The sequence below is a fragment of the Mytilus trossulus genome, chromosome 3, assembly GCF_036588685.1.
Source record: "Mytilus trossulus isolate FHL-02 chromosome 3, PNRI_Mtr1.1.1.hap1, whole genome shotgun sequence".
Lineage (NCBI taxonomy): Eukaryota > Metazoa > Mollusca > Bivalvia > Mytilida > Mytilidae > Mytilus > Mytilus trossulus.
The window spans coordinates 6,952,921-6,978,413 of NC_086375.1; the positions used below are offsets into that span (position 1 = coordinate 6,952,921).

General features: G+C 39.7%; 1 protein-coding gene across 1 annotated transcript; it reads left to right on the top strand.

Annotated features, from left to right (window-relative positions):
• Positions 1–759: 759 nt before the first annotated feature.
• On the top strand, positions 760–25,034 carry LOC134709193 (cysteine and tyrosine-rich protein 1-like). Its single transcript, XM_063569370.1, has 4 exons — positions 760–848; positions 1,862–1,952; positions 3,755–3,939; positions 23,982–25,034. Exons 1-4 carry the CDS (start codon positions 776–778, stop codon positions 24,356–24,358), a joined length of 726 nt encoding a protein of 241 aa, XP_063425440.1. The 5' UTR covers positions 760–775; the 3' UTR covers positions 24,359–25,034.
• The last annotated feature ends 459 nt before the right edge of the window (positions 25,035–25,493 follow it).

Sequence of the window (25,493 nt, forward strand, 5' to 3'; positions counted from 1 at the left end):
CCAACAGTCTGCTAATTTGCATAGACTTTTTTTTGTTTTTATTTAAATCAAATACATTGTCTAATACACGACAGAATCGAACAAGTTGAGATATGTAAACATCATCATACGTTTAGTTCATTTTATTCTTTTTTAATTCTATCGTTCAAGATTAAAGGTCGTTGCGAGGGTTAATTGGTTTACTTTTTGTCTAAGATAAGGGCGAAAGCTCGGTACATTATAACGAGTCAACGAAGTTTTTATTGTTTCTTTTAAAATTTCCGTAATTTGAATATATTTTTAGAAAGTTATTAACAAAATATGGGACTTCCAATCAAATAAAAAAAACGATTGATTAATTGTTGGTTGCTTAATATCCAGTTGCAAATAGTTCACGTATATTCAGGAGGATGAATAAATTAGACCGATAAAGTATATAAAAGACGTTAAAATAAAATCGACATATAATACCCCTGCTGTTAATGTAATACCGAAATATTTACTCAAAGTAGATAGGTGATTTCTACAAATAGGGTTATTTACTCTTTCGGATTTATGACATACGGAAATGTACATTATGAATACATACATACGTAATAAGACTGTAGTACTTCATTTCATTCTTTATAACAAAATTCTTTAGATTCGAATTTGTATTGAAATTCGGTGAATCATAACCTTCACATAATCGATCTTTTTAACTTGATTTGTAATTCGTGCATCTGTTAAAAATCGTATTCAATATACCAAATCTATAACTTTCAACATGCATAACAACATGTTATGAATAAAATTCATGTTTGAAATATTAAAGATGGACGTCAGGATGACAAATATTTATGTTTTATTTTATTTCATTTTAAATAACGGTAAGATTCTCCAATTCGACCTTAAATACAGGTTATTGAGAAACCATTTAACTTCAAAAAGGAGGGAGGGTGGAGGATACGTATTTTTCGTCTGAGTCAGAAATTTTAATACTAGTCTATAGATATAGGAAGATGTGGTGTGAGAGCCAATGAGACAACTCTCCATCCACATAAAAATAAAAAAAAAAAGGTAAACCATTATAGGTCAGTGTACGGCCTTCAAGCCTATAAAGTATGGGGAAGATCGGGATTCAGAATTTTTGTTGTTGTCGTCTGTCATTTGTTTTCATCAAATTGGAGATCATAATATTTTTTTAGGAACAACCTTTGAAGTCTAATGGTCCTTTCCGTTATATCAAACTTGATGTAAATCTAATTAAAAGATAGAAGTTTGACTTCGCGATGTTGTTCGACGAATAATGCAGCGAGTAACGATTGATCTAAGTTTCAAGCAGATTAAAATAACACCTTGTTTGCTGTTCAAATGAATAAAAGGCCCCGACAAGATAAATATGAAACCTTTCAATGAGCAAACTAGCGTTCTTATATATAATGAAACGGGGAAAATGACAGACATATTAAAACAACGACAACCACCGAACTAGTTGCTCGTAACTTGAATATATTGGTATGCTTCAGTATTTTTGTTCAAACTATTTGAATTCGCAGACTATTTTTTAGATTGTTAATTGTAAAAAAATTCAAGCTATAATCGCGATATCATAGAAGGCATTACGACTTTTTAAGGGGTTGGGGCAAGTTTATTATCCCTTCGAAACCAACTATTGTCCTCGACCTTGCCTCGGGCAATATTCAGCATCTCACTGACAAAAATCTTGCTTTACAAGTCATAACAAGTGCAGTCAATAAGTGTGTACTATTGCAAGATATATATTATATACATAAATGTTTCTCTACTTCCAATCAAACTGGGCATTAATGTGGAACTGTATGCATATTAATATTACGAGCTGTCCATTAAATATATATTATATTTGCATCTTTACTTCCAGTCATACCAATATCAGGGCGGTACTGCTATTCTAGATACTACTATTATTACAGATATGGATCCTATTATTACTGCAACTCGTACTCGTATTTGTAAGTATTATAGCTACATGTATATATAATGACCTCACTGTGCGTCGTACTTGTACATGCAAGTACTACATATACTATTATTACTGTACCTCAAACTTGTAAGTATAGTACATAATTATGATATTATTACTGTACCTCAAACTTGTAAGTATAGTACATAATTATGATATTATTACTGTACCTCAAACTTGTAAGTATAGTACATAATTATGATATTATTACTGTACCTCAAACTTGTAAGTATAGTACATAATTATGATATTATTACTGTACCTCGTGACTGGTATGATGACACGAACATTCACAAAACTACGGTGTTAGCCAAAATAGAAGATAAACTTTTAACCGATTTTAAAACTAAGTGGACGGAAGATCTCCATAGAGTTTCTGCAAGACGTATGGATGGTGGTTGTAACAAATTAAGAACATATAGAACATTTAAAACCGAAATAAGTTGTGAACTTTATTTAAAAACACTTTTATCTCCTGCTCAACGTAGAGCATATTCGCAATTCAGATGTGGGTTGCACCCATGCGAATCGAAACCGGGCGCTTCGAACATTTACCAATGCATGAACGGACTTGCTTTATGTGTGAAAGTAAAACTGAAACTGAGGAACATGTACTAATTGAATGTCCGCTTTATGACGATTTAAGGAACGAACTTTATGAATATATAAACAGTGTAGATGAGAACTTTAACATGTTAACGAACCGTGATAAACTGTCTTTTGTGTTGGGATGTCAAAACGTTAATGTTATTTACAAATGTGCCAAAACCTGCAAATCTATTTTAGACAGAAGGAGACGTTTTTTTATATCGATAACCTTTTTTGTAGACTGTAAAATTATTTAAATTTGTTTTAGAAATTTTAATAATACATGTACATAGTTTTTTAAAGTCCTTTTATTGTTTGATGAAATTTTACTTTTTGTCTCTCATAATTCTTTTAAAAATGGCATTAATATATAATTATGTTTTTATGATATATGTAAATATTGTATTGTGTATATTAATGGTGAGACGTTAATAAACTATTTATCTATCTATCTATCTCGAATTTGTAAGTAGTACATAATTATGATATTATTACTGTACCTCGAATTTGTAAGCAGTACATAATTATGATATTATTACTGTACCTCGACTTTGTAAGTACTACATAATTATGATATTATTACTGTACCTCGAATTTGTAAGGACTTCATAATTATGATATTATTAATGTACCTTGTAGTTGTAAGTACTAAAGATACTATTATTGTTGTACCTTGTAGTTGTAAGAGCTTGATATGAAATATGACATTGTGATAAACATTCAAGATTCAAGTACATGTAAGAGTAGGGGTCGCGATGTCGAACCCATATGTCTTAAAAAAAAATAGGAAAAAGTTTTATCTCCAGATCCATTTGATGGTCGTCAAAGAATCTCAGAACCATATTTGACAGTATTTTTATTTTAAAAAAAACCCGAATATCAATTTTATCATGCATTACAACTATATTACTATTTTTACGGGAAATCGGGAACAATTGCGGGATCACTCACAGGTCAACAAGAAACGTTGTAGGGGCAATCATTTATGCAATCTGAAACAAGATATACTTCTGAATTAAAACAAGTAAGTCGAAAGTTGTCATTGGTAGAACAGTTACGAATCATATCATATTTTTTTATAACATGTCAGTTTAAGCCATCGCTATTAGCGTATGACTTATAATCTTGATAAGAAAGAAAAAAGAAGATTTGCAAGGGTCATTGATACAATTCTTAGATTAATTAAATGTTTTATTATAACAGGTCAGTTGGAACCATTGCGGGTGCCGTCATTGGTGGAATTATTGGACTAGTTATTATAATTGCAATTGTTGTAGTTATCTGTGCATCATGCTGTAAATCACATGGAAGTCGTGGTACAGTGGTTCAGCCATATCCAACAACAAATACTGTCCACACTGTAACCACTATACCAGCTTACAACCACCGTAAGTATATCATAGAGAAATCATGATACCGTAGTTCAGCCATATCCAACAACAAATACCGTCCACACTGTCACCACTATACCAGCTTATCACCACCGTAAGTATATCATAGAGAAATCATGATACCGTAGTTCAGCCATATCAAACAACAAATACCGTCCACACTGTCACCACTATACCAGCTTATCACCACCGTAAGTATATCATAGAGAAATCATGGTACCGTAGTTCAGCCATATCAAACAACAAATACCGTCCACACTGTCACCACTATACCAGCTTATAACCACCGTAAGTATACCATAGAGAAGTCGTGGTACAGTAGTTCAGCCATATCAAACAACAAATACCGTCCACACTGTCACCACTATACCAGCTTACCACCAACGTAAGTATATCTCAGATAAGTCAAGGTACAGTAATCCCACCAATACACCAACAAGTAATGTCCACACTGTAACCACTATACCAGCTTACAACCACCGTAAGTATATCATAGAGAAGTCATTATACAGTAATTCCTACAATACATCAACAAGTACCGTCCACACTGTAACCACTATACCAGCTTACAACCACCGTAAGTATATCATAGAGAAGTCATTATACAGTAATTCCTACAATACACCAACAAGTACCGTCCACACTGTAACTATTATACCAGCTTACAACCACCGTAAGTATATCATAGAGAAGTCATTATACAGTAATTCCTCCAATACAGCAACAAGTACTGTTCACACTGTAACCACTATACCATCTTACAACCACCGTAAGTATATCATAGAGAAGTCATTATACAGTAATTCCTCCAATACAGCAACAAGTACTGTTCACACTTAAACTACTATACCAGCTTACAACCACCGTAAGTATATCTGAGAGAAGTCATGGTACAGAATTGAAGCTCAGACAAAATACACAACCAATTGCAAGCACTTAATCAGATTGTTGTTGTTATCTGTGGATCATGCTGTAAATCACACGGCAGTCGTGGTACAGTGGTTCAGCCATATCCAACAACAAATACTGTCCACACTGTAACCGCTATACCAGCTTACAACCACCGTAACTATATCATAGAGAAATCAAGGTACAGTAATCCCACCAATACACCAACAAATACCGTCCACACTGTAACCACTATACCAGCTTACAACCACCGTAAGTATATCTCAGAGAAGTCATGGTACCGTAATCCCACCAATACACCAACAAATACCGTCCACACTGTAACTACTATACCAGCTTACCACCACCGTAAGTATATCTCAGAGAAGTCAAGGTACAGTAATCCCTACAATACACCAACAAGTACCGTCCACACTGTAACTACTATACCAGCTTACAACCACCGTAAGTATATCTCAGAGAAGTCAAGGTACCGTAATCCCACCAATACACCAACAAATACCGTCCACACTGTCACCGCTATACCATCTTACAACCACCGTAAGTATATCTCAGAGAAGTCATGGTACAGTAATCCCACCAATACACCAACAAGTACCGTCCACACTGTAACTACTATACCAGCTTACAACCACCGTAAGTATATCTCAGAGAAGTCATGGTACAGTAATCCCACCAATACACTAACAAGTACCGTCCTCACTGTAACCACTATACCAGCTTACCACCACCGTAAGTATATCATAGAGAAGTCATGGTACAGTAATCCCACCAATACACCAACAAATACCGTCCACACTGTCACCACTATACCATCTTACAACCACCGTAAGTATATCTCAGAGAAGTCATGGTACAGTAATCCCACCAATACACCAACAAGTACCGTCCACACTGTAACTACTATACCAGCTTACAACCACCGTAAGTATATCTCAGAGAAGTCAAGGTACAGTAATCCCACCAATACACCAACAAATACCGTCCACACTGTCACCACTATACCATCTTACAACCAACGTAAGTATATCTCAGATAAGTCATGGTATCGAAATTCCACCAATACACCAACAAGAACTGTCCACACTGTAACTACTATACCAGCTTACAACCACCGTAGGTATATCATAGAGAAGTCATGGTACCGTAATCCCACCAATACACCAACAAATACCGTCCACACTGTCACCACTATACCATCTTACAACCACCGTAAGTATATCTCAGAGAAGTCATGGTACAGTAATCCCACCAATACACCAACAAGTACCGTCCACACTGTAACTACTATACCAGCTTACAACCACCGTAAGTATATCTCAGAGAAGTCAAGGTACAGTAATCCCACCAATACACCAACAAATACCGTCCACACTGTCACCACTATACCATCTTACAACCAACGTAAGTATATCTCAGATAAGTCATGGTATCGAAATTCCACCAATACACCAACAAGAACTGTCCACACTGTAACTACTATACCAGCTTACAACCACCGTAAGTATATCTCAGAGAAGTCATGGTATCGAAATTCCACCAATACACCAACAAGAACTGTCCACACTGTAACTACTATACCAGCTTACAACCACCGTAAGTATATCATAGAGAAGTCATTATACAGTAATCACACCCATACACCAACAAGTACTATCCACACTGTAACTACTATACCAGCTTACAACCACCGTAAGTATATCTCAGAGAAGTCATGGTACCGTAATTCCACCAATACACCAACAAATACCGTCCACACTGTCACCACTATACCAGCTTACAACCACCGTAAGTATATCTCAGAGAAGTCATGGTATCGAAATTCCACCAATACACCAACACGTACTGTCCACACTGTAACTACTATACCAGCTTACAACCACCGTAAGTATATCTCAGAGAAGTTATGGTACCGTAATTCCACCAATACACCAACACGTACTGTCCACACTGTAACTACTATACCAGCTTACAACCAACGTAAGTATATCTCAGAGAAGTCATGGTACTGTAATTCCTACAATATTCCAACAAGTACCGTCCACACTGTAACCACTATACCAGCTTACAACCAACGTAAGTATATCTCAGAGAATTCATGGTACCGTAATTCCTACAATATTCCAACAAGTACCGTCCACACTGTAACCACTATACCAGCTTACAACCAACGTAAGTATATCTCAGAGAAATCATGGTACCGTAATTCCTACAATATTCCAACAAGTACCGTCCACACTGTAACCACTATACCAGCTTACCACTACCGTAAGTATATCTCAGAGAAGTCATGGTATCGAAATTCCACCAATACACCAACAAGAACTGTCCACACTGTAACTACTATACCAGCTTACCACTACCGTAAGTATATCTCAGAGAAGTCATGGTATCGAAATTCCACCAATACACCAACAAGAACTGTCCACACTGTAACTACTATACCAGCTTACAACCACCGTAAGTATATCATAGAGAAGTCATTATACAGTAATCACACCCATACACCAACAAGTACTATCCACACTGTAACTACTATACCAGCTTACAACCACCGTAAGTATATCTCAGAGAAGTCGTGGTACAGTAATCCCACCAATACACCAACAAGTACTGTCCACACTGTAACCACTATACCAGCTTACAACCACCGTAGGTATATCTCAGAGAAGTCAAGGTACCGTAATCCCACCAATACACCAACACGTACCGTCCACACTGTCACCACTATACCAGCTTACAACCACCGTAAGTATATCTCAGAGAATTCATGGTACCGTAATTCCTACAATATTCCAACAAGTACCGTCCACACTGTAACCACTATACCAGCTTACAACCACCGTAAGTATATCTCAGAGAAGTCAAGGTACAGTCATCCCACCAATACACCAACAAATACCGTCCACACTGTCACCACTATACCATCTTACAACCAACGTAAGTATATCTCAGATAAGTCATGGTACAGTAATCCCACCAACACACCAACAAGTACCGTCCACACTGTAACTACTATACCAGCTTACCACCACTGTAAGTATATCTCAGAGAAGTCATGGTACCGTAATCCCACCAATACACCAACAAGTACCGTCCACACTGTAACTACTATACCAGCTTACCACCACTGTAAGTATATCTCAGAGAAGTCATGGTACAGTAATCCCACCAATACACCAACAAGTACTGTCCACACTGTAACTACTATACCAGCTTACCACCACCGTAAGTATATCTCAGAGAAGTCATGGTACAGTAATCCCACCAATACACCAACAAGTACCGTCCACACTGTAACCACTATACCAGCTTACCACCACCGTAAGTATATCTCAGAGAAGTCATGGTACAGTAATCCCACCAATACACCAACAAGTACTGTCCACACTGTAACTACTATACCAGCTTACCACCACCGTAAGTATATCTCAGAGAAGTCATGGTACAGTAATCCCACCAATACACCAACAAATACTGTCCACACTGTAACCACTATACCAGCTTACAACCACCGTAAGTATATCTCAGAGAAGTCATGGTACCGTAATCCCACCAATACACCAACAAGTACTGTCCACACTGTAACCACTATACCAGCTTACAACCACCGTAAGTATATCATAGAGAAGTCATGGTACAGTAATCCCACCAATACACCAACAAGTACTGTCCACACTGTAACCACTATACCAGCTTACAACCACCGTAAGTATATCATAGAGAAGTCATGGTACAGTAATCCCACCAATACACCAACAAGTACTGTCCACACTGTCACCACTATACCAGCTTACCACCACCGTAAGTATATCTTAGAGAAGTCGTGGTACAGTAATCCCACCAATACAACAACACGTACTGTCCACACTGTAACTACTATACCAGCTTACAACCACCGTAAGTATATCTCAGAGAAATCATGGTACAGTAATCCCACCAATACACCAACAAGTACTGTCCACACTGTAACCACTATACCAGCTTACAACCACCGTAAGTATATCTCAGAGAAGTCATGGTACCGTAATTCCACCAATACACCAACAAGTACTGTCCACACTGTAACTACTATACCAGCTTACCACCACCGTAAGTATATCTCAGAGAAGTCATGGTACAGTAATCCCACCAATACACCAACAAGTACTGTCCACACTGTAACTACTATACCAGCTTACAACCACCGTAAGTATATCTCAGAGAAGTCGTGGTACAGTAATCCCACCAATACACCAACAAGTACTGTCCACACTGTAACTACTATACCAGCTTACAACCACCGTAAGTATATCTCAGAGAAGTCGTGGTACAGTAATCCCACCAATACACCAACAAGTACTGTCCACACTGTAACTACTATACCAGCTTACAACCACCGTAAGTATATCACAGAGAAGTCGTGGTACAGTAATCCCACCAATACACCAACAAGTACTGTCCACACTGTTACCACTATACCAGCTTACAACCACCGTAAGTATATCTCAGAGAAGTCATGGTACCGTAATTCCACCAATACACCAACAAATACTGTCCACACTATAACCACTATACCAGCTTACAACCACCGTAAGTATATCATAGAGAAGTCATGGTACAGTAATCCCACCAATACACCAACAAGTACTGTCCACACTGTAACTACTATACCAGCTTACCACCACCGTAAGTATATCTCAGAGAAGTCATGGTACTGTAATTCCTACAATATTCCAACAAGTACCGTCCACACTGTAACCACTATACCAGCTTACAACCACCGTAAGTATATCTCAGAGAAGTCATGGTACTGTAATTCCTACAATATTCCAACAAGTACTGTCCACACTGTAACCACTATACCAGCTTACAACCACCGTAAGTATATCTCAGAGAAGTTGTGGTAACGTAATTCCACCAATACACCAACAAGTACTGTCCACACTGTAACTACTATACCAGCTTACAACCACCGTAAGTATATCTCAGAGAAGTCGTGGTACAGTAATCCCACCAATACACCAACAAGTACTGTCCACACTGTAACTACTATACCAGCTTACAACCACCGTAAGTATATCACAGAGAAGTCGTGGTACAGTAATCCCACCAATACACCAACAAGTACTGTCCACACTGTAACTACTATACCAGCTTACAACCACCGTAAGTATATCTCAGAGAAGTCGTGGTACAGTAATCCCACCAATACACCAACAAGTACTGTCCACACTGTAACTACTATACCAGCTTACAACCACCGTAAGTATATCACAGAGAAGTCGTGGTACAGTAATCCCACCAATACACCAACAAGTACTGTCCACACTGTTACCACTATACCAGCTTACAACCACCGTAAGTATATCTCAGAGAAGTCATGGTACCGTAATTCCACCAATACACCAACAAATACTGTCCACACTATAACCACTATACCAGCTTACAACCACCGTAAGTATATCATAGAGAAGTCATGGTACAGTAATCCCACCAATACACCAACAAGTACTGTCCACACTGTAACTACTATACCAGCTTACCACCACCGTAAGTATATCTCAGAGAAGTCATGGTACTGTAATTCCTACAATATTCCAACAAGTACCGTCCACACTGTAACCACTATACCAGCTTACAACCACCGTAAGTATATCTCAGAGAAGTCATGGTACTATAATTCCTACAATATTCCAACAAGTACTGTCCACACTGTAACCACTATACCAGCTTACAACCACCGTAAGTATATCTCAGAGAAGTTGTGGTAACGTAATTCCACCAATACACCAACAAGTACTGTCCACACTGTAACTACTATACCAGCTTACCACCAATGTAAGTATATCATAGAGAAGTCATGGTACAGTAATCCCACCAATACACCAACAAGTACCGTCCACACTGTAACCACTATACCAGCTTACCACCACCGTAAGTATATCTCAGAGAAGTCATGGTACAGTAATCCCACCAATACACCAACAAGTACCGTCCACACTGTAACCACTATACCAGCTTACAACCACCGTAAGTATATCTCAGAGAAGTCATGGTACAGTAATCCCACCAATACACCAACACGTACTGTCCACACTGTAACTACTATACCAGCTTACAACCACCGTAAGTATATCTCAGAGAAGTCATGGTACCGTAATCCCACCAATACACCAACAAATACTGTCCACACTGTAACTTCTATACCAGCTTACAACCACCGTAAGTATATCTCAGAGAATTCATGGTACCGTAATCCCACCAATACACCAACAAGTACTGTCCACACTGTAACCACTATACCAGCTTACCACCACCGTAAGTATATCTCAGAGAAGCCATGGTACAGTAATCCCACCAATACACCAACAAATACCGTCCACACTGTAACTACTATACCAGCTTACAACCACCGTAAGTATATCTCAGAGAAGTCATGGTACAGTAATCCCACCAATACACCAACAAGTACCGTCCACACTGTAACCACTATTCCAGCTTACAACCACCGTAAGTATATCTCAGAGAAGTCATGGTACAGTAATTCCACCAATACACCAACAAGTACTGTCCACACTGTAACCACTATACCAGCTTACAACCACCGTAAGTATATCTCAGAGAAGTCATGGTACAGTAATCCCACCAATACACCAACAAGTACTATCCACACTGTAACCACTATACCAGCTTACAACCACCGTAAGTATATCTCAGAGAATTCATGGTACAGTAATTCCACCAATACACCAGCAAGTACTGTCCACACTGTAACCACTATACCAGCTTACAACCACCGTAAGTATATATCAAAGAAGTCAAGGTACAGTAATTCCACCAATACACCAACAAGTACCGTCCACACTGTAACCACTATACCAGCTTACAACCACCGTAAGTATATATCAAAGAAGTCAAGGTACAGTAATTCCACCAATACACCAACAAGTACCGTCCACACTGTAACCACTATACCAGCTTACAACCACCGTAAGTATATATCAAAGAAGTCATGGTACAGTAATTCCACCAATACACCAACAAGTACTGTCCACACTATAACCACTATACCAGCTTACAACCACCGTAAGTATATCTCAGAGAAGTCATGGTACAGTAATTCCACCAATACACCAACAAGTACTGTCCACACTATAACCACTATACCAGCTTACAACCACCGTGAGTATATCTCAGAGAAGTCATGGTACCATAATCCCACCAATACACCAACAAATACTATCCACACTGTAACCACTATACCATCTTACAACCACCGTGAGTATATCTCAGAGAAGTCATGGTACCGTAATTCCACCAATACACCAACAAGTACTGTCCACACTGTAACCACTATACCAGCTTACAACCAGCGTAAGTATATCTCAGAGAAGTCATGGTACAGTAATTCCACCAATACACCAACAAGTACTGTCCACACTGTAACCACTATACCAGCTTACAACCACCGTAAGTATATCTCAGAGAAGTCATGGTACCGTAATCCCACCAATACACCAACAAGTACTGTCCTCACTGTAACCACTATACCAGCTTACAACCACCGTAAGTATATCTCAGAGAAGTCAAGGTACAGTAATCCCACCAATACACCAACAAGTACTGTCCTCACTGTAACCACTATACCAGCTTACAACCACCGTAAGTATATCTCAGAGAAGTCAAGGTACAGTAATCCCACCAATACACCAACAAGTACTGTCCACACTGTAACCACTATACCAGCTTACAACCACCGTAAGTATATCATAGAGAAGTCATGGTACAGTAATCCCACCAATACACCAACAAGAACTGTCCACACTGTAACCACTATACCAGCTTACCACCACCGTAAGTATATCTCAGAGAAGTCAAGGTACAGTAATCCCACCAATACACCAACAAGTACCGTCCACACTGTAACCACTATACCAGCTTACCACCACCGTAAGTATATCTCAGAGAAGTCAAGGTACAGTAATCCCACCAATACACCAATAATTACCGTCCACACTGTAACCACTATACCAGCTTACAACCACCGTAAGTATATCTCAGAGAAGTCAAGGTACAGTAATCCCACCAATACACCAACAAGTACTGTCCACACTGTAACCACTATACCAGCTTACAACCACCGTAAGTATATCTCAGAGAAGTCAAGGTACAGTAATCCCACCAATACACCAACAATTACCGTCCACACTGTAACCACTATACCAGCTTACAACCACCGTAAGTATATCTCAGAGAAATCATGGTACCGTAGTTCAGCCATATCAAACAACAAATACCGTCCACACTGTAACCACTATACCAGCTTACAACCACCGTAAGTATATCTCAGAGAAGTCAAGGTACAGTAATCCCACCAATAGTATATACACCAACAAGTACTGTCCACACTGTAACCACTATACCAGCTTACAACCACCGTAAGTATATCTCAGAGAAGTCATGGTACAGTAATCCCACCAATACACCAACAAGTACTGTCCACACTGTAACCACTATACCAGCTTACAACCACCGTAAGTATATCTCAGAGAAGTCAAGGTACAGTAATCCCACCAATAGTATATACACCAACAAGTACTGTCCTCACTGTAACTTCTATACCAGCTTACAACCACCGTAAGTATATCTCAGAGAAGTCAAGGTACAGTAATCCCACCAATACACCAACAAGTACTGTCCACACTGTAACTTCTATACCAGCTTACAACCACCGTAATTATATCTCAGAGAAGTCATGGTACCGTAATCCCACCAATACACCAACAAGTACTGTCCACACTGTAACCACTATACCAGCTTACCACCACCGTAAGTATATCTCAGAGAAGTCATGGTACCGTAATCCCACCAATACACCAACAAGTACCGTCCACACTGTCACCACTATACCAGCTTACCACCACCGTAAGTATATCTCAGAGAAGTCATGGTACCGTAATCCCACCAATACACCAACAAGTACTGTCCACACTGTAACTACTATACCAGCTTACAACCACCGTAAGTATATCTCAGAGAAGTCATTATACAGTAATCCCACCAATACACCAACAAGTACTGTCCACACTGTAACCACTATACCAGCTTATAACCACCGTAAGTATATCTCAGAGAAGTCAAGGTACAGTAATCCCACCAATACACCAACAAGTACTGTCCTCACTGTAACCACTATACCAGCTTACAACCACCGTAAGTATATCTCAGAGAAGTCAAGGTACAGTAATCCCACCAATAGTATATACACCAACAAGTACTGTCCACACTGTAACCACTATACCAGCTTACAACCACCGTAAGTATATCTCAGAGAAGTCAAGGTACAGTAATCCCACCAATACACCAACAAGTACTGTCCACACTGTAACTACTATACCAGCTTACAACCACCGTAAGTATATCTCAGAGAAGTCATGGTACAGTAATCCCACCCATACACCAACAAGTACTGTCCACACTGTAACCACTATACCAGCTTACAACCACCGTAAGTATATCTCAGAGAAGTCAAGGTACAGTAATCCCACCAATACACCAACAAGTACTGTCCTCACTGTAACCACTATACCAGCTTACAACCACCGTAAGTATATCTCAGAGAAGTCAAGGTACAGTAATCCCACCAATACACCAACAAGTACTGTCCTCACTGTAACTTCTATACCAGCTTACAACCACCGTAAGTATATCTCAGAGAAGTCAAGGTACAGTAATCCCACCAATACACCAACAAGTACTGTCCACACTGTAACTTCTATACCAGCTTACAACCACCGTAAGTATATCTCAGAGAAGTCAAGGTACAGTAATCCCACCAATACACCAACAAGTACTGTCCACACTGTAACCACTATACCAGCTTACAACCACCGTAAGTATATCTCAGAGAAGTCAAGGTACAGTAATCCCACCAATAGTATATACACCAACAAGTACTGTCCACACTGTAACCACTATACCAGCTTACAACCACCGTAAGTATATCTCAGAGAAGTCAAGGTACAGTAATCCCACCAATAGTATATACACCAACAAGTACTGTCCACACTGTAACCACTATACCAGCTTACAACCACCGTAAGTATATCTCAGAGAAGTCAAGGTACAGTAATCCCACCAATACACCAACAAGTACTGTCCACACTGTAACCACTATACCAGCTTACAACCACCGTAAGTATATCTCAGAGAAGTCAAGGTACAGTAATCCCACCAATAGTATATACACCAACAAGTACTGTCCACACTGTAACCACTATACCAGCTTACAACCACCGTAAGTATATCTCAGAGAAGTCAAGGTACAGTAATCCCACCAATACACCAACAAGTACTGTCCACACTGTAACCACGATACCAGCTTACAACCACCGTAAGTATATCTCAGAGAAGTCAAGGTACAGTAATCCCACCAATACACCAACAAGTACTGTCCACACCGTAACCACTATACCAGCTTACAACCACCGTAAGTATATCTCAGAGAAGTCAAGGTACAGTAATCCCACCAATACACCAACAAGTACTGTCCTCACTGTAACCACTATACCAGCTTACAACCACCGTAAGTATATCTCAGAGAAGTCAAGGTACAGTAATCCCATCAATACACCAACAAGTACTGTCCACACTGTAACCACTATACCAGCTTACAACCACCGTAAGTATATCTCAGAGAAGTCAAGGTACAGTAATCCCACCAATACACCAACAAGTACTGTCCACACTGTAACTACTATACCAGCTTACAACCACCGTAAGTATATCTCAGGGAAGTCAAGGTACAGTAATCCCACCAATACACCAACAAGTACTGTCCTCACTGTAACCACTATACCAGCTTACAACCACCGTAAGTATATCTCAGAGAAGTCAAGGTACAGTAATCCCACCAATACACCAACAAGTACTGTCCTCACTGTAACTTCTATACCAGCTTACAACCACCGTAAGTATATCTCAGAGAAGTCATGGTACCGTAATCCCACCAATACACCAACAAGTACTGTCCACACTGTAACCACTATACCAGCTTACAACCACCGTAAGTATATCTCAGAGAAGTCAAGGTACAGTAATCCCACCAATAGTATATACACCAACAAGTACTGTCCACACTGTAACCACTATACCAGCTTACAACCACCGTAAGTATATCTCAGAGAAGTCAAGGTACAGTAATCCCACCAATACACCAACAAGTACTGTCCACACTGTAACCACGATACCAGCTTACAACCACCGTAAGTATATCTCAGAGAAGTCATGGTACAGTAATCCCACCAATACACCAACAAGTACTGTCCACACTATAACCACTATACCAGCTTACAACCACCGTAAGTATATCTCAGAGAAGTCATGGTACCGTAATCCCACCAATACACCAACAAGTACTGTCCACACTGTAACTACTATACCAGCTTATAACCACCGTAAGTATATCTCAGAGAAGTCAAGGTACAGTAATCCCACCAATACACCAACAAGTACTGTCCTCACTGTAACTACTATACCAGCTTACAACCACCGTAAGTATATCTCAGAGAAGTCAAGGTACAGTAATCCCACCAATACACCAACAAGTACCGTCCACACTGTAACCACTATACCAGCTTACAACCACCGTAAGTATATCTCAGAGAAGTCAAGGTACAGTAATCCCACCAATACACCAACAAGTACTGTCCACACTGTAACCACGATACCAGCTTACAACCACCGTAAGTATATCTCAGAGAAGTCATGGTACCGTAATCCCACCAATACACCAACAAGTACTGTCCACACTGTAACTACTATACCAGCTTATAACCACCGTAAGTATATCTCAGAGAAGTCAAGGTACAGTAATCCCACCAATACACCAACAAGTACTGTCCTCACTGTAACTACTATACCAGCTTACAACCACCGTAAGTATATCTCAGAGAAGTCAAGGTACAGTAATCCCACCAATACACCAACAAGTACTGTCCACACTGTAACTACTATACCAGCTTACAACCACCGTAAGTATATCTCAGAGAAGTCAAGGTACAGTAATCCCACCAATACACCAAAAAGTACTGTCCACACTGTAACCACTATACCAGCTTACAACCACCGTAAGTATATCTCAGAGAAGTCAAGGTACAGTAATCCCACCAATACACCAACAAGTACTGTCCACACTATAACCACTATACCAGCTTACAACCACCGTAAGTATATCTCAGAGAAGTCAAGGTACCGTAATCCCACCAATACACCAACAAGTACTGTCCACACTGTAACTACTATACCAGCTTACAACTACCGTAAGTATATCTCAGAGAAGTCAAGGTACAGTAATCCCACCAATAGTATATACACCAACAAGTACTGTCCACACTGTAACCACTATACCAGCTTACAACCACCGTAAGTATATCTCAGAGAAGTCAAGGTACAGTAATCCCACCAATACACCAACAAGTACTGTCCTCACTGTAACCACTATACCAGCTTACAACCACCGTAAGTATATCTCAGAGAAGTCAAGGTACAGTAATCCCACCAATACACCAACAAGTACTGTCCACACTGTAACTTCTATACCAGCTTACAACCACCGTAAGTATATCTCAGAGAAGTCAAGGTACAGTAATCCCACCAATACACCAACAAGTACTGTCCACACTGTAACCACTATACCAGCTTACAACCACCGTAAGTATATCTCAGAGAAGTCATGGTACAGTAATCCCACCAATACACCAACAAGTACTGTCCACACTGTAACTACTATACCAGCTTACAACCACCGTAAGTATATCTCAGAGAAGTCATGGTACAGTAATCCCACCAATACACCAACAAGTACTGTCCTCACTGTAACCACTATACCAGCTTACAACCACCGTAAGTATATCTCAGAGAAGTCAAGGTACAGTAATCCCACCAATACACCAACAAGTACTGTCCACACTGTAACTACTATACCAGCTTACAACCACCGTAAGTATATCTCAGAGAAGTCAAGGTACAGTAATCCCACCAATACACCAACAATTACCGTCCACACTGTAACCACTATACCAGCTTACCACCACCGTAAGTATATCATAGAGAAATCATGGTACCGTAATCCCACCAATACACCAACAAGTACTGTCCACACTGTAACTACTATACCAGCTTACAACCACCGTAAGTATATCTCAGAGAAGTCAAGGTACAGTAATCCCACCAATACACCAACAAGTACTGTCCTCACTGTAACTACTATACCAGCTTACAACCACCGTAAGTATATCTCAGAGAAGTCAAGGTACAGTAATCCCACCAATACACCAACAAGTACTGTCCACACTGTAACCACTATACCAGCTTACAACCACCGTAAGTATATCTCAGAGAAGTCAAGGTACAGTAATCCCACCAATACACCAACAAGTACTGTCCACACTGTAACTACTATACCAGCTTACAACCACCGTAAGTATATCTCAGAGAAGTCAAGGTACAGTAATCCCACCAATACACCAACAAGTACTGTCCTCACTGTAACCACTATACCAGCTTACAACCACCGTAAGTATATCTCAGAGAAGTCAAGGTACAGTAATCCCACCAATACACCAACAAGTACTGTCCTCACTGTAACCACTATACCAGCTTACAACCACCGTAAGTATATCTCAGAGAAGTCAAGGTACAGTAATCCCACCAATACACCAACAAGTACTGTCCTCACTGTAACCACTATACCAGCTTACAACCACCGTAAGTATATCTCAGAGAAGTCAAGGTACAGTAATCCCACCAATACACCAACACGTACTGTCCACACTGTAACCACTATACCAGCTTACAACCACCGTAAGTATATCTCAGAGAAGTCAAGGTACAGTAATCCCACCAATACACCAACAAGTACTGTCCACACTGTAACCACTATACCAGCTTACAACCACCGTAAGTATATCTCAGAGAAGTCAAGGTACAGTAATCCCACCAATACACCAACAAGTACTGTCCACACTGTAACCACTATACCAGCTTACAACCACCGTAAGTATATCTCAGAGAAGTCATGGTACCGTAATCCCACCAATACACCAACAAGTACTGTCCACACTGTAACCACGATACCAGCTTACCACCACCGTAAGTATATCTCAGAGAAGTCAAGGTACAGTAATCCCACCAATACACCAACAAGTACTGTCCACACTGTAACTACTATACCAGCTTACAACCACCGTAAGTATATCTCAGAGAAGTCAAGGTACAGTAATCCCACCAATACACCAACAAGTACCGTCCACACTGTAACCACTATACCAGCTTACAACCACCGTAAGTATATCTCAGAGAAGTCAAGGTACAGTAATCCCACCAATACACCAACAAGTACTGTCCACACTGTAACTACTATACCAGCTTACAACCACCGTAAGTATATCTCAGAGAAGTCATGGTACCGTAATTCCACCAATACACCAACAAGTACTGTCCACACTGTAACCACTATACCAGCTTACCACCACCGTAAGTATATCTCAGAGAAGTCATGGTACAGTAATCCCACCAATACACCAACAAGTACTGTCCACACTATAACCACTATACCAGCTTACAACCACCGTAAGTATATCTCAGAGAAGTCAAGGTACAGTAATCCCACCAATACACCAACAAGTACTGTCCACACTATAACCACTATACCAGCTTACCACCACCGTAAGTATATCTCAGAGAAGTCAAGGTACAGTAATCCCACCAATACACCAACAATTACCGTCCACACTGTAACCACTATACCAGCTTACAACCACCGTAAGTATATCTCAGAGAAGTCAAGGTACAGTAATCCCACCAATACACCAACAAGTACTGTCCTCACTGTAACCACTATACCAGCTTACAACCACCGTAAGTATATCTCAGAGAAGTCAAGGTACAGTAATCCCACCAATACACCAACAAGTACTGTCCTCACTGTAACCACTATACCAGCTTACAACCACCGTAAGTATATCTCAGAGAAGTCAAGGTACAGTAATCCCACCAATACACCAACAAGTACTGTCCTCACTGTAACCACTATACCAGCTTACAACCACCGTAAGTATATCTCAGAGAAGTCAAGGTACAGTAATCCCACCAATAGTATATACACCAACAAGTACTGTCCTCACTGTAACCACTATACCAGCTTACAACCACCGTAAGTATATCTCAGAGAAGTCAAGGTACAGTAATCCCACCAATACACCAACAAGTACTGTCCTCACTGTAACTACTATACCAGCTTACAACCACCGTAAGTATATCTCAGAGAAGTCAAGGTACAGTAATCCCACCAATACACCAACAAGTACTGTCCTCACTGTAACCACTATACCAGCTTACAACCACCGTAAGTATATCTCAGAGAAGTCAAGGTACAGTAATCCCACCAATAGTATATACACCAACAAGTACTGTCCTCACTGTAACCACTATACCAGCTTACAACCACCGTAAGTATATCTCAGAGAAGTCAAGGTACAGTAATCCCACCAATAGTATATACACCAACAAGTACTGTCCACACTGTAACTTCTATACCAGCTTACAACCACCGTAAGTATATCTCAGAGAAGTCAAGGTACAGTAATCCCACCAATACACCAACAAGTACTGTCCTCACTGTAACCACTATACCAGCTTACAACCACCGTAAGTATATCTCAGAGAAGTCAAGGTACAGTAATCCCACCAATACACCAACAAGTACTGTCCTCACTGTAACCACTATACCAGCTTACAACCACCGTAAGTATATCTCAGAGAAGTCAAGGTACAGTAATCCCACCAATACACCAACAATTACCGTCCACACTGTAACCACTATACCAGCTTACAACCACCGTAAGTATATCTCAGAGAAGTCAAGGTACAGTAATCCCACCAATACACCAACAATTACCGTCCACACTGTAACCACTATACCAGCTTACAACCACCGTAAGTATATCTCAGAGAAGTCAAGGTACAGTAATCCCACCAATAGTATATACACCAACAAGTACTGTCCTCACTGTAACCACTATACCAGCTTACAACCACCGTAAGTATATCTCAGAGAAGTCAAGGTACAGTAATCCCACCAATAGTATATACACCAACAAGTACTGTCCACACTGTAACTTCTATACCAGCTTACAACCACCGTAAGTATATCTCAGAGAAGTCAAGGTACAGTAATCCCACCAATACACCAACAAGTACTGTCCTCACTGTAACCACTATACCAGCTTACAACCACCGTAAGTATATCTCAGAGAAGTCAAGGTACAGTAATCCCACCAATACACCAACAAGTACTGTCCTCACTGTAACCACTATACCAGCTTACAACCACCGTAAGTATATCTCAGAGAAGTCAAGGTACAGTAATCCCACCAATACACCAACAATTACCGTCCACACTGTAACCACTATACCAGCTTACAACCACCGTAAGTATATCTCAGAGAAGTCAAGGTACAGTAATCCCACCAATACACCAACAAGTACTGTCCTCACTGTAACCACTATACCAGCTTACAACCACCGTAAGTATATCTCAGAGAAGTCAAGGTACAGTAATCCCACCAATACACCAACAATTACCGTCCACACTGTAACCACTATACCAGCTTACAACCACCGTAAGTATATCTCAGAGAAGTCAAGGTACAGTAATCCCACCAATACACCAACAAGTACTGTCCACACTGTAACCACTATACCAGCTTACAACCACCGTAAGTATATCTCAGAGAAGTCAAGGTACAGTAATCCCACCAATACACCAACAATTACCGTCCACACTGTAACCACTATACCAGCTTACAACCACCGTAAGTATATCTCAGAGAAGTCAAGGTACAGTAATCCCACCAATACACCAACAATTACCGTCCACACTGTAACCACTATACCAGCTTACAACCACCGTAAGTATATCTCAGAGAAGTCATGGTACCGTAATCCCACCAATACACCAACAAGTACTGTCCACACTGTAACCACTATACCAGCTTACAACCACCGTAAGTATATCTCAGAGAAGTCATGGTACAGTAATCCCACCAATACACCAACAAGTACTGTCCACACTGTAACCACTATACCAGCTTACAACCACCGTAAGTATATCTCAGAGAAGTCATGGTACAGTAATCCCACCAATACACCAACAAGTACTGTCCTCACTGTAACCACTATACCAGCTTACAACCACCGTAAGTATATCTCAGAGAAGTCAAGGTACAGTAATCCCACCAATACACCAACAATTACTGTCCTCACTGTAACTTCTATACCAGCTTACAACCACCGTAAGTATATCATAGAGAAGTCAAGGTACAGTAATCCCACCAATACACCAACAAGTACTGTCCTCACTGTAACTTCTATACCAGCTTACAACCACCGTAAGTATATCATAGAGAAATCATGGTACCGTAGTTCAGCCATATCAAACAACAAATACCGTCCACACTGTCACCACTATACCAGCTTATAACCACCGTAAGTATATACACCAACAAGTACTGTCCTCACTGTAACCACTATACCAGCTTACAACCACCGTAAGTATATCTCAGAGAAGTCAAGGTACAGTAATCCCACCAATACACCAACAAGTACTGTCCTCACTGTAACCACTATACCAGCTTACAACCACCGTAAGTATATCTCAGAGAAGTCAAGGTACAGTAATCCCACCAATACACCAACAAGTACTGTCCTCACTGTAACCACTATACCAGCTTACAACCACCGTAAGTATATCTCAGAGAAGTCAAGGTACAGTAATCCCACCAATACACCAACAATTACCGTCCACACTGTAACCACTATACCAGCTTACAACCACCGTAAGTATATCTCAGAGAAGTCATGGTACAGTAATCCCACCAATACACCAACAATTACCGTCCACACTGTAACCACTATACCAGCTTACAACCACCGTAAGTATATCTCAGAGAAGTCAAGGTACAGTAATCCCACCAATACACCAACAAGTACTGTCCTCACTGTAACCACTATACCAGCTTACCACCACCGTAAGTATATCTCAGAGAAGTCAAGGTACAGTAATCCCACCAATACACCAACAAGTACTATCCACACTGTAACCACTATACCAGCTTACCACCACCGTAAGTATATCTCAGAGAAGTCATGGTACAGTAATCCCACCAATACACCAACAATTACCGTCCACACTGTAACCACTATACCAGCTTACAACCACCGTAAGTATATCTCAGAGAAGTCAAGGTACAGTAATCCCACCAATACACCAACAAGTACTGTCCTCACTGTAACTTCTATACCAGCTTACAACCACCGTAAGTATATCATAGAGAAATCATGGTACCGTAGTTCAGCCATATCAAACAACAAATACCGTCCACACTGTCACCACTATACCAGCTTATAACCACCGTAAGTATACCATAGAGAATACGTGGTACAGTAGTTCAGCCATATCAAACAACAAATACCGTCCACACTGTCACCACTATACCATCTTACAACCACCGTAAGTATATCATAGAGAAGTCGTGGTAGAGTAATCTCACCAATACAACAACAAGTACTATCCACACTGTAACCACTATACCAGCTTACAACCACCGTAAGTACAATATGTATATCTTAGAGAAGTCATGGTACAGAATTGAAGCTCAAACAATATACACAACCAAGCACTTAATCAAGATTTGTAAAATGAGTTTCCGGGTATCATCAACGTCAATTTTTTAAAATCGCTTGATATAGAGGTCTTTGACATGGTGTAGTTGTCACATTGGACACTACTTAGACATGGTTATATTTGGTTTTACCGCCGTTCCGGTCATCAATGTTCCAAAGCGAGTGTAACAAATAAGAGTTTTGTGACAGTTTTTTTGGTATTTTCAGAAACTACTCAGTCGGCGGTTTTAATCAGACAAGGCGAGTATTACCAGTCGTCTTATGCTGAAAAATAGGAATGGTATAATTGTGAATTTTCTTACTAAAACCCTTTTGATCCTGGTATCTATGACGAATTTATTTATATTTGTTTTGTATCGTATCACAGCTAATATCAAAACCAGTAAAACTCATTTGTTTTTTAGCGCCACCACAGTATAACAACATGTATTATAGCCAGTATCCACCGAACGTGTATTCCACACAGCCACCAAATACAAGTATGGCATACCCACCACCAATCAGACCACACATGCCACCAGCACCACCTCCGTATCCCAGTTCAGCAAATAGAACAAATACGAACAAAAATCCTGGAGGATCTTTACACAGACAACAAAACATGCCCGCCATTCCCGAAAATGTTACTGCTGAACCATCAGCACCTGGAACAAACGTTTCTCCAGCAAATGGAGCAATTATAACTGGAGCACCGCCAACCGGAACAAACATGCCTTCTACGTCAGGAATTCCGAATTCAGATCCTCCACCGTATCCAGGAACTGTATCAACAGATGCTTAATTTCTTGTGACTGATATTTTTGTGTTTCTATGAAACATATGACGTGGCTCTGTACTTATTCATTCTGTCATTGTTTTATTGTGCTGTGGTTTTTGTATTCTTGTCTTTCATTTTCGCTATGATGTGCTTTTGCTTAATGTCTTTTTGTGGTTCTTTGTTGCATGATTATCTTTTTGTATAGTGATAAAGATCATAACACACTTCTGTATTCCTATTGTTGAAATTTTACCTATTATGTCTGTTTGTTATGTTCACACTTCGTTGTCAATATATTAGAATTGTATGCGACTGTCATACAATTGAGAGTACTAGCCAGCTGGAAAACCAGGTTTAATCCACAATTTTCCACATCAGAAAATGCCTAAACAAAGTCAGAAATATGACAGTTGTTATTTATTTGTTTGAGCTTTTGATTTTGCCATTCGGTTAGGGACTTTTATTTTTTAATTTTCCTCGTAGTTCAGTTTTTTTGTTATTTCATTTTTTACTTTCTTAGATTATAATTGTATTCTAAGAACAGCTCATTGATGATAATAAAAACAGCTATTCAGGAGATCTACGTGTAGCTTTATTGTATTTTAAGCTCCGACGGCATTTAAAAGTGATTTGATGGTCGTAGTATTAACTGTGACTTGGTGTCATGAAAATTAGTGCCGTTATCCAATCAAAATGAACGTTACAAACGATGTTGCATCCGAATGTGAGTTGATTTCCTTGCACACACTAGTAATTCTAGAAAAAGCACCGATAATATATCTTAAATCTATCACAACTAAATACTTCTTAGATTACAAAACTTTGCGAACTTTGTGAATTTACAAATAAAAGGATTTATTATTTTCATGTCATTACCGCACATACACAATGTAAGCAACTTGGTTAAAGGTAACCTCATATGTTTAATGCCCCCCCCCCCCCCCTCTATTTAATCAGAGACCGAGGGAACTTAAAAATAAATTTATTTTGGCTATTTGTAGAACCAACTTATGTTCTTACTTTTAAAAATCAAGCAGATTTTACCGAGTTGAAATCGAACAAAAGAAATCAAACTCTTTGTTCCAGAAGGTAAAAAAGCCAAATTGGTATATTTGATTTTATGCATCTTTTGTTCATGTTTAATTGAATTATAGTATGG